Source organism: Brachycentrus maculatus, unplaced genomic scaffold (assembly GCF_059751285.1).
Source record: "Brachycentrus maculatus isolate JH-2025_06_01 unplaced genomic scaffold, ASM5975128v1 h1tg000055l, whole genome shotgun sequence".
Lineage (NCBI taxonomy): Eukaryota > Metazoa > Arthropoda > Insecta > Trichoptera > Brachycentridae > Brachycentrus > Brachycentrus maculatus.
In genome coordinates, this window is record NW_028280809.1 from 304,163 (window position 1) to 316,708 (window position 12,546).

Genomic DNA, 12,546 nt, shown 5'->3' on the forward strand with positions numbered 1-12,546 from the left:
ACAGATAGCAGGTAAAAAAAATCCCAAAAACTACTTTTTACCGCAACGCCATCTTTTGAATGACACAGCAAATCATGCAAAACTAAACATTTCTTAAACCGGACAGTGAGCTTCTTGACAACTGTCGCTTATTTGTTGTTTCATAGTTTTTTCATATTTTCAATTCTTCACAAGCATTTTGAAATAATACATTTTAGAAATTTATCTTTTCTATTTTATTTCTTTTTCATTTAACCAGATTGAGCCACAGCAACGCATGGCCATATACTGCGAGTTATTAATATAAATTAAAACGAATTTCATTATTCTCCTGCTTTTGTTTTATGACCGCTGTCACGGCTTCTCAAACTGGCATTTTATTATTTTTTTATTATTTCCATTATTTGTATTACAGATTGCTAGACGCCATCCACGTGATGTCATACGATTTGAGAGGAAACTGGGCAGGATTCGCTGACGTCCACAGTCCGCTGTACAAGAGGCCACATGACCAATGGGCATACGAAAAACTCAATGTGGTAAAAAAATTTACTGTTTTAATTTATTTTTTAAAAATGATATATTAAAATCAAACACTGGGTTTTAGACTTTACCAAACTGTAATTTATTATTAAAAACGAATAAAAATAAAATTTGTGACAATTGTTTCGCCTTTTTTGCCGTAGCATTTTCAAACTACTGTGATTAAATGGACTGAGGCTTTATATGGTTAAACAATTCTCAAATATTGACAAATTATAAGATTTCTTTCTGGTATTGTTGGAGAACAATCAAATTACTCAATAAACAGTATTTTGTTATAAACATATAATACATATATTTAAAAATGAAGGTAATCTGAAAAAAAATCACAAAAATGTGTTAAGGTCGTCTAAAATTGGCTCGTCCTTGGATAGTTTAAACTACTGATCATTTTCGAATTCTTCTAATTTCATCATTTCATCATCAGATAAACATTTCAATTTCATCGTCACTATCACTACTTTGAGCATAACAAACTTTTTCATGCGATGTTTAACAGTCGCGTCAAACATCTCACATGAAACGCAATAAAAAATGTTCTTTAATATAAAAATGGGTCATTCGTGAACTACCGGATCTTAGTAATATTTTCTCATATACACTGATAGAGTTATCGGATCACAGCGTTGATCTGATCACTGGTTCACTGATTCACTGATTCAGTGGCACTAATTCCAAATTAATACAATTTCAATATCCTCACTGTATACTAACAAATCTGTAAACTTAAGTGTGTCTCTCACAAATGTAGTACGTATTACATTATTTTACTATTACATATTCAGTTTATTTATTTATTGAACTTTGTGTCGAAAGTCTACATAACCAGATGGCATGTATGTCTTTATCTCTCATTCCTTTATGGTGTTGCTATTCACAGAACGACGGTCTCCAGCTGTGGGTGGATATGGGATGCTCTCCGGACAAGCTGGTGGTGGGGGTACCGTTCTACGGGCGCTCCTTCACCCTCGCGCAGGGCAACACCAACTACGACTTGGGCACGTACATCAACAAGGAGGCTGGAGGCGGAGAACCGGCTCCTTACACAAACGCCACCGGCTTCTGGTCTTACTATGAGGTCGGTATATCACTCAATGTCTGCCTGCATAGTCTAGTAGTTACCAAGTTTGGATGACATGCTAGAGGTCCCAGATTCGATTCACGGGAGGTCAAAATTCTTCTTCTTCCTGGCTACATCCCAACTTATCGTCTTTGTAGACTGCTGGGGTCAGCTCTCCTCATCCTCAGGTTGTAGGTTCTTCTGTCATGGACAACGTCACCTAGGCCATGCATTCAAATGATGTTATCTTTCTGCAGCATCCATGTATTTTTTGGTCTTTCTCTAGATTTCTTTTGAGGAAGATCCACGGGAGGTCAAAATTAATAAAATAAAAGTATTTTTTCACTCTGATATTTATTATAATAGTAATGTCACCTTGGACTGGAACGCAGGGCTGCCTTGTCTTTGAATCAACTTGCCTTTAAATAATTAATGATAAACTGAACATCAATTTAATGTAGTGCCTTATGCACCATTCTGTGCGAATAAGGATTAGAAAAAGAGAGGGATAGAAATAGGAACTTGATTAGAGCAGTGTTGTATAAGCCGTAGCTTGAATTCAGACTTACTTAAGGTAGTAAAAATATATATCCATAACCAACTTACTAAAATTCTATAAGGTATGAGCATGCTTAAGACGAAGCATTCTCTCTAGCTGTGTACATTTGGTTGAAATTAGCATGCTCATTTACATGCATTGATACTATTGCTAACATCAACCTTTATTTTGGTAAACAAATTTTGCAAATGAATATGATCAATGAGAATCTTTAAAAAAATCTAAAGATCTAATCTAAAAATCTAAATCTAAATCTAAAATCTAAGCGAGTATGTAGAGTATGTTAAATCCCATTTCCTCTGAATTGAAAATAGTTTGTAACATATGCATAGAAAAACATATTTTTGATTTACTTTTTAGATTTGTATGGAAGTGGACAAAGACGGGAGCGCTTGGACTAAGAAGTGGGATGATGTTGGAAAGTGTCCCTATGCTTTTAAAGGTATTATTCATTGTTATAAATCAAACTTTAAATCCAGACATACGTAATGATCTCACCTTTTAACAGCTTTACCACAAACAAAATACAATGTTTAATAAGATGTATTCAAAATATTTTAATATTAAATATTTTCGATCATTCATAGTCCTAGATACATATCGCTCACTACTTTCAAAAACGTCATAAATCAAAAAATATTTTTCAGGAGAACGTTTTTAAAGTTTAAAAATATAACACAAAGTATTAAAAATAAATATCAAGCCACTTATTGAACTTTTTACTGTGCAACACATCTTTTTAGATAACACCTGAAGTTTTTTCTCCATTTGAAAAATATTTTATATTTTTAAAAAAATAATTAAACAATACCTTTTCTTCAAAATGCAAAAACAACATTTTCTGCCGTGTAGCGGGTAAATATTAAGTTAAAAATATGCCTCTTTTGCTGAGATATAGTATATTTTCTGGGCATTCCGAAAACATGCACAACTAAAAATTATCAATTTTTTATTTATGACGTTCTTGAAATGAGTAAACGATATGTATGTGAGATCTTTGACTGAGTTAAAAAGATTGGATAATAATAATGATAATAAATTCGTGATATAAATGATAGTAAAATACTACATCAAGGGCGCTTTTATAAGTGCCCGAGAGATAGTATTTTACGAAAATATAGACTTGGATAAAAAAAAAGATAGTGGTAGATAAAAAATGAAAAAATTAAACTTTTTCAATTTGTCTCGGAGCGTCGAGTAGGCGGAGTCTATGGTGAGAGAAAAGGTGAGCGGATTATGAATAACACATAATAGCCTTGTATGTAACGTCTCCCCAGGAACCCAGTGGGTAGGGTACGAGGACCCCAAGAGCGTGCAGATCAAGATGGACTGGATCCGCAGCAAGGGCTATGCGGGCGCCATGACCTGGGCCATCGACATGGACGACTTCAAGGGGCTGTGCGGAGTCACCAATCCGCTCATCAAGATCATGCACACGAGCATGTCCCAGTATGCGGTGCCTTCTCCGACTGGAACCACTACTCCAAGGGTAATAATACAAAAAAACTAATCAACTAACAACAGAATACACAGCTACATCAATATATCTTTTATTGATTTTTTTTACAAGATACATAGGTATTTAAATAATACGAAATAGTTGGTAAATATACAAAACATTTCAAATATAATATTACGGGGCTCGGGTATAGGTAATAATAACTCGTAATTAGGATGCAATTAGTTTATTCAACAGGTCGCCATGACAGTACAATGACAAGTGTGTGCAGCATCCCCTGCATTTGTCTCATAAGGGATATAACGTAAACATTCCCCGCGTACACTCCGCCCTGCCCCTAGCGGGCGCTTGGGGTCATAGTTCATGTTACTACAAATATTACGCTGTAACAGTAACGTTTCTACCTCTCTAATAAAGTAGATACTTGTGTTTAAAAAGGTAATTCGTTTTCCAATTATTATTTTTTTTATAAACAAAGTAAATTAAAACAAAGTAAATTAAAAATTAAAAAAATATTCCTTGGTATGGAGTCTAGGCAGGGGTGAGTCTTATATGCTTTTTAAATTTAGTTTTAAAGTTTGATAATGTTTTATAGATTTCAAGTTTTCCAGAAGTTTATTGAAGTTTTTTTTTACCTACGTACGTATAATGATTTAACGCTGCTGTTGTTTTACATCTATGCAATATTAAATTATTAGGAGATCTAGAGTTACGTGAATTTTGCACTTCATTTGTTTTTTCTTTAAAAGTTTGTAAGAAAGAGGCTTTATTAAAAATTTCTTCAATTGTTGGTACATTAAGTTCTTCAAATACTAATTTTGAAGGGTAAGTTCTGGGCTTTTTAAGAATTATTTTTTCAATTTTTTTTTTGAATAGTTGAGTGATTTTAAATTTGTCCTATAAGCTCCTCCCCAGCCAATAATTCCATACTGCAGAATCGATTGTATTAAATCAAACAATCCTCGACTCTTCCACATACATACCCGCTAATTATTCCGACTCCTGACCTAACCAAACACAAGTATTTGAAATACTTGATCATGTCAGTTTTCCTCGATCTTTCTGATCTTCTATTACCAACCACATTCGCCTCATAATTTTATTTTACTATTCTTCCTTCACTCATTCTTGATATATGCCCAAACTATCTCAACACACCGTTAATAAGATGACACTATTTACTAACTCAAATATAATCACATATGTATAATTTTCATTCTCCCTACTGAAGATGATTCTTTGTTAGCATTTTTTTTTTAAATATGAAATATACAAGTACCCATTCATACTTAATTAATAATAATTGAAGCACCATCTCTGACAATTGGTATTTACCATATATCCAATATCTTTCTCCAGCCGGAATGGGCCAGGCCCCCTACCACGCCATCTGACCCTGCAGAAGGGGAAGTGCCTCCACAGCCCACCACAGCGGCCACAGCGGCCCCATCAGCAACCACCACGACAAGACGACCCCCCTCCACGGCTGCACCGAGTCAGGCTACCACCACTACTATTAAACCTTCCAGCACCAGTGAACCAGACATTGATGTAGAGGTTAGTTTAATTTAATTTTTACTTGGTAAATACCACAATTATTTTAATCTGTAGCGACACGTGTTTTGATGCATTCCACATCATTTTCGAACACCTAAGCTAAGGTCTAAATTTAAGGGATGTGTCCTTGGGATGTTGAAGGTTGAAGAGGGGGTAGGAGCTTTTTCTTTTTTTTCTTTTTTTTTCTTTTTTATCAGTGGTAACAAGATAGCAACAGAACGATTGCATATCAGGCATGTTGGCTTTGTTTTAAATTCTACGAAAAAATAGTTTATAGTCCATCTGTCTGAAAAATTTCTCAGTTCTTCTGTTACTCTTCTCTTCTTTAGTTCAACGTCTTTACTACTTGACGCCATTATGGGTCTTGAAATTGTCAGGATAGTTAAATATTAACATATATGGGATATGATACGAACTACACATGATAGAATGTTAATTTGGTGGTTTTGTGTACACTAAAGGAAAAAAATGTGTGATTTGCTCCGCGGGCCGCAAGTAGACCCCCAACGGGCCACATGCGGCCCGCGGGCCGCGGGTTAGCCACCCTTGCTTTAGCCATTGTCATATTATTAATTATGTTTGATGGTTTATTAGTTTGATGACTTTATATATTATTATCCTTATTCTATAAAATTCTATTTTTATTTTACTAAATTCTGAAATAAAAGATATGATATAATACATATTATTCAAATTTCTATTATATCAAGATCTATTCAAAATTCTGAATAGATCTTGATATCAGAGAAATTCGAATAGTATGTATTTTATCATCTGTATTTTGATCTAAACTCACTTTTTCTGGATCTCTTATCTATAGTAACAAGATTAAATCTAAATTTTTACTTTATCCGCAGTAATTGATTGCATCGCGCAACTATCTATGTGTAAATATCTAATTGTAAGAACGTTAAACTGCAAAACCATAAAATATGTAAATTGTAAAGCACTCTTGACGTGAGTTTTCACATTAACACACTATCTGCGGGCGGATTCGAGCTCATAATAGAGATAAACATTTCTGAAAAGAAGTGATAACATTTAACCATACTGTATACATCGATATGAGATCAAAAGATGCCGCAAAAGTCATGCGCAAAAATAACTTACACGCAATTTACGATGGGTCGAGTGAAAAGGTAAAATTACTCTTCCCGCCGAACACCACCAGTCGAGTAAAACGGTAAAATTACCCTTCCCACAGATAGTGTGTTTTAACAACCCTCAAAATGACATTTTGTGGCTTATAATAGTTTATGTAAGAAGGGTGTATTTATATTATTATAATTTTTTTTTTAATAAAACCCTTTGTTTCTTTTTGCAGAATATTCCAGAAGAAAACCAAGTTGAATGCACTGAAACCAGTGACTTCATGCCACACACATCATGCACAAAGGTATTTATTACATGAGCCATTTGAGTAATGCAAACATACTCATATTATCATATATTTCAGGGTATAAGTACATATCTGTATAAGAAGCATATAGACGTGCCCTACGTAATGTGTTCCAAATACATTTTTATCCATTTTGAGATAGTTGGTGTATGTTATCAACTGACCGTTATCTACAAATATAACAAACAAACAAAAATATATAAAAAATAAATTACGCCTAGTTTTCAGGCTTATAAGACGCTATCTACATTGAATTTTCTAAATGAACCGAACTCCCAAAACGCTAACTACTTAATGTTGACAAAACATAAAGTTTTAAAACGATTTAATACATTATTTTATCGTGTTTCAGAATAAATAATACTAGTTTAGAATTTCAGATAAAACCGTTAATTAATAAAAAAGAATACAGTGAAAAAATCTTCCAAGCTCTCTCTTGTAAAGTAACAGATTTGCAGATACAGTACTTTACGTAGGGGCCGTCGATATGTTAAGGCATGTCTTCGAGGGATATGCTAAAAAAAACTAATAATTTAAAAACAGCAATTGTTATAGTGTTTTTTTTAAATAAGATAATAGTTTGTCTCCGCTTCCTATTTGGTGATTACACATTAGGTTAGTGTGTTTGACTACCATGCCAGAAGATCCTGAGTTTGTTTGCCGATGGGGGGAGGGCTAAATAAATAAAAGTGCTTTTTTGTCCTGATATTTATTTCACCCTGGACTGGTACCAGAAGAGCAAGGCCTTGCCTTCATGATCCATTAAGAAGATACTGCATCAATATAATGCAGGGTGGATAGCAAAAAGAAGAAATACCCAGGCTTCCATTTTACACTTCATTCTGTTGAGATATCTATAAAAATCTGGATAAGAATCTCTCTGTTTGCTAAGCTATTTCACAAACATTTCAACAGGTGGCATCTGTAATTGAAATACAAATGCGCTTATTAACACATTTCGGATGGGTATTTTTACGCCTGCGGACCGCTGGCGATGGGATTTGATAATTATGTACATATAGTACCTTATTATATGTACATATACCTTATTATATGTACATATAGTATAAGACCTTAAAAAAGAGATTGGACATTTAAAGAAAACATTAAATAATTCCTTCTTTTCTGCCTTTGAAATGAGGCCAGTGCAGAAGGTAAGAATACCCTTCCCGTCCTTAAGCATCAATCGACCGAACGTGTAGAAATACCTTTCCCATCCGAAGTGTGTTATGATTCTGCATTTTTACAAACAAGAATTGAATTAAGTTCAATAATGGGCAGAATGGTGAATGTTACACAGTGTTTAAAGTGATTCAATTCAATTCATTTTCTTTATTTATAATTAACATAGACATTACAAACCTCAAATTTAAAGCGTATACATTAAAATCGAAAATATGCAAGAATACTTTTGCTAAAGGTGTAGAAGAATCCTGCTTCAGAAAACTCCTTCAGACACATGGAACAGATCAATATCCAATGAGATATTGTTCAACATAGCGGTAGCTCTTCCTACAGGCATAACCATCGGCAGGTTTGTCCTGTGTCTATACACATTCCTATGAATGTGAAACAATCTATGCCGACGCTGTCTTAGGTAACTATCGGGAACATACAGACCAATGCTCCAGATAATTTTAGGATTATCGATCATACCGCGCAACAATCGATAAAAATTCATAATCAAATACACATTCCTTCTAGTCTCTAAACTATTGTAGCCAAGCATACCCTGGAGAAACTCGGTCGGGTAGATCCAAGATTAATAGCCATACTCTCTCATGTAGAGATACCTCAGAAACTTCTTTTGGACTTTCTCTATCATAAGAGAGTACTTAAGCTCGTGTGGCCCCCAAATCATCGAGCCACTTTCGAGTCTACTTCGCACCAAGGAGTTATAAAGAGTGATCATTTGAGCCAGTACATTTCCAGGTCGTAAACCCTGTAAAAGCTCAGAAAAGATATTCCCTTCATATAATATATAAAGATGTTTCGTCTATTTTGAAACATCCAATATATCCCTCTTTATGTGTACAAAGATTTTTATATATTGAAAATATAGTAGAGGGGACATTAACATGTATGTTTTCTTTCAGTATTGGCGATGCGTTCACGGGCAAGCCGTTCTTTTCTCATGCCGCCCTGGTACTGTTTGGAACACACGCAATCAAGTTTGTGACTGGCCGGAAAATGCAGACCGAAAGGAGTGTCTCAACCAATAAGAAATCACCTATTTTTGCCTATTTTATCATCACTTACATCACTATCACAATATAATATATTTGAAATCATCATTTTTATCCTAACCTATTTATTCCTTTTATATTATAAGTGCCATCTATTGGATATTTTGGAATACTACTTCAACCTATGAACAAAATATGAAAACCTACATATATCCTTTTATTAAGATTTTGCATGTCATGTTCAAAAGCATTTATTTTTTAAGCATTTTATAAACAAATTACTACATAAAGTTAAGTAAAAATAATAAAATAAAAATGTGTTTTTTTTTAATATTTTTCAGCAAATATAGGTAACCATATACTTATTAGTAGAAAATTACTACTTTTCAGGATTTTTTTATGTCCGCCTACGTAGTGTAATGGTCAGCACGCTCAGCTACCATTCTGGAGGTCCCAGGTTTGATTCCCAGGGGGGTCAAATAAATATGAGTGATTTTTACAATTAAATATTTATTCATTATTTGTCTGCCTCCGTGGTGAAATGGTTAGCATGTTTAGCTACCGTGCTGGAGGTCCCGAGTCCGATTCCCAGGGGGGAGTGAAAATAAATACTAGTGATTTTACACTCTAAAATATATTTGATACTACCCAGGACTGGTCCCTGAAGCGCAGGAGTGCCTTGCCTTGCCTTCATGTAAGTGCCTTCATGTAAAAAACGCGCACCTTGCCTTCATGTAAGTAACGATCAGGATAACACTGCGTCAATATGATGCAGTGCCCTATGCACCATTGGGGTGCAGATAAGGGTTTGAAGAACTTTTCAGGCATTATAGATGTGTGAAGGTTTATTTTCCGTTAACAAGTGTTTAAAAGCATTTTCATGTTAATTACTGTGGATAACCAGATAAAAAAATACTTAAAATTATATAATGCTTACATCTGCAAATATCGGTTTGTTTTAATAGTTTTTGGGACTCCTAGAGCAACGGGTAGCTATTGATATTTCTACTATACCTACTATTCCTCCTCCATTTCCATTTCCATATAACATTAATGCTCTTCACCCTGAGTTCCAAGGGCGATCAAGTTAACATCACATCAATTTGATGTGATGCCCTATGATAGGGATAAAAAAATAAATATAAACAAATCAATGAAATGGAGGAAATTTGTCCACCTCCATAGTGTAGGGGTTAGCGCATTTGGATTCCATGCTGAAGGTTTCAGGTTTGATTCCCAGGAGGGTTTAAATAATTATAGGTGATTTTTTATCTAAAATTTATTAAATATTACCTTAAACGCAGGACTGATCATCTTGCCTTCAAATATTTAACAGTCGAGATAACACTGTATCTAAACGATACAGTTTCCTATGCACCATTGCGAGCGGAAAAGGGTTAAATAATAAAAATAGTAAATGAACAAGAAAACATCGAAAGATGGATATAATTTTATATTGTACACTTTAATGCATTGTATTCGGATGAAAATCACAAAAATCAATATATTACAGTACTTCTGATTACTAATAGAATATTCCTAAAACAGTAATAAAAAAAATATTATGACACAGATAAATTTGTACAAAAAATACTTAAATTGTGAACGTAAAGTATATATTACAGTAATGTACATAAATTAGGTTACAAAATGGACGAATTTTACCAAGTAGGGTAGACAATTGTACCAGAGGGCTGCAAAAAATAACTCGTAAACTGAAAAATAGTCAAATTTAAATATATGACATATCATCAGACAACGTGGTTGAAACGTAAATATTTGCACATAGAGAAATAGTTTTTCATATGCCAAAAGTAATGATTTTACCATTTCTTTTCCATATTTTACTGTATACTTACTTCTTTTGGCATTTGTGTATATTTTATGATGGATTTTGAAAGGTCTGTAATACGTAATCGATACAAATATTTCATTACGACACGAAAAAGCCTAATCTGCTATAAAAATAATCAAATAATAAATTATAATGTCTAATAATTAATATATATTTAAAATATTGCTCGTGTGATACATTTTAAGCACTAAAAATATTTTATAACTAAAAATAATTCATTTACAAATTTACAATAATTTATTTTATTGCATTTTCGAAATAACTTTGATGGCACGCCTATAAATAATTTTATTCGATTCGAGAATCGTAACAGTGAAAAACATATTTAAAAAATAATATGTTATATTTTTATACACAGAAAGCAATAAAGCATGTCAACTTATCATACATGGCAATGAATATTGTGTAATGATACTTAAAAATAATGTAGAGCATATCCGAAATACATCGACCCTTTTCTTGCAAAAACATCTTGACGCCAGTTTCATAAAAATCATTTTATTTTAGAATATATGATATACTAAATCAAGTACAAGTATAATCAAGTAAGTATCAAGTTTAGTAAAATCATTTGGGTTTAGTTTGCCTCAGTGGTATAATGGTTAGCGTTAGGGTAATATTTATTTAATATTACCCTGGACTGGTCCCTGAAGCGCAGGAGTGATCATCTTGCCTTCATTTAAGTAATGATCAAGATAACACTGTGCCAATATTATGCAGTGCCCTATGCACCATTGGGTGCGGATTAGGGCTAGGAGGAGAAGAAGAAGATATGATAAAAATCATACACTTTGGAAACTCCAAGGTTTGTATTTCCAAATCATGTTCATACATATTTATTTGGAGTATCAATTGATTAAAATTAAACAATCTGGTGTTGATATAAGGCCAAGAAAGGGTCAAAATTTTCCAGGAATGTACTAACACATTTCTTGAATTCTTAAATATTAAGTCAAATTATGCAATAATTACAACTTAAAATTAAATATTCTGCTTGTTTTGAAAACAAATAAATCAAATCTTTAATATAGTCATAGCAAACTTAGAATAACATAATTGATTACACATGTATATATTGTGCAAAACAAAATTTAAAATTATACATGAAATACAAAAGTCATAAATATTACAATAATTATATTTACAGATGTTTTTTTTACGATTCACGTGGGTAGGTTTGAGCAAATATTGTGGATTCCTAAAACGGCACAAAACTGTTTTGGTCAAGGTATTGAAGGACTGTTCTTAGATTTATAAAAATAAGAAATAACACATTAAGTTGAAAATATTAACGTCAATTCCATATGTTTTTTTTGTTAAATGTGTATTATTAAGTATTCATTGTACAAGGAACAAAGTTTGGATGATTCAATTAATAGAAAATGCTAAGAGCTAACAACTAATTGTGAGCAATGTAGAAAAAAGGGAACAAATTCCATCTAGTTAAATTTGCACTGAAACATGCTGTCTTTGATACTATACCTGTCATCATTTAGTGGTTTCAAAAAAATATTAGGAAAGATGTGCATAAGCTTTATATCTAAAAGGCAGACCTAAGTGTGTAAAAACAACAAAATTAAATTTGAACTACTGAAATGTTTAGTTTTTCACCCTTTTTGTCATTAAATTATTGAGTATACTAAGTAATATTCTGATTGAATATGAAAGAAAAATAAACAGTATATTCTTATTCAGGAGTGAAATTCGGATCTTGTATTACCTAGTAAAATTTTTAGGACTGTCCTTGTTAATCTAAGGTAAAAATGGGGTTTTCAATAGGATAATTAGAGATACATAACATTAAAATTCTATTCGCCCACAGAATCTAATATATACGCAGGTCAGTGTAGTAGTCACATTATATCAGAGTAAGATTATGTTATAAATTTGTCTAAGATTAGTGTAACAAACGGTGACCTAGTGCCCACATTCCCTACATATATCTCACT

At 33.0% G+C, this 12,546-nt stretch overlaps 1 protein-coding gene across 2 annotated transcripts in view; it reads left to right on the forward strand.

The window, feature by feature from the left end:
* The window catches only part of Cht5 (Chitinase 5), a 29,415-nt gene extending 20,357 nt beyond the window's left edge, over positions 1-9,058 (forward strand). For both annotated transcript variants that reach the window (XM_088278032.1, XM_088278033.1), the window contains exons 6-12: positions 395-518; positions 1,403-1,600; positions 2,502-2,583; positions 3,419-3,630; positions 4,960-5,157; positions 6,482-6,553; positions 8,653-9,058. In XM_088278032.1, coding sequence (XP_088134158.1) covers positions 395-518; positions 1,403-1,600; positions 2,502-2,583; positions 3,419-3,630; positions 4,960-5,157; positions 6,482-6,553; positions 8,653-8,778 — 1,012 coding nt within the window. In that variant the 3' untranslated portion in view covers positions 8,779-9,058. The remainder of the gene's footprint in view (positions 1-394; positions 519-1,402; positions 1,601-2,501; positions 2,584-3,418; positions 3,631-4,959; positions 5,158-6,481; positions 6,554-8,652) is intronic.
* Positions 9,059-12,546: the final 3,488 nt, after the last annotated feature.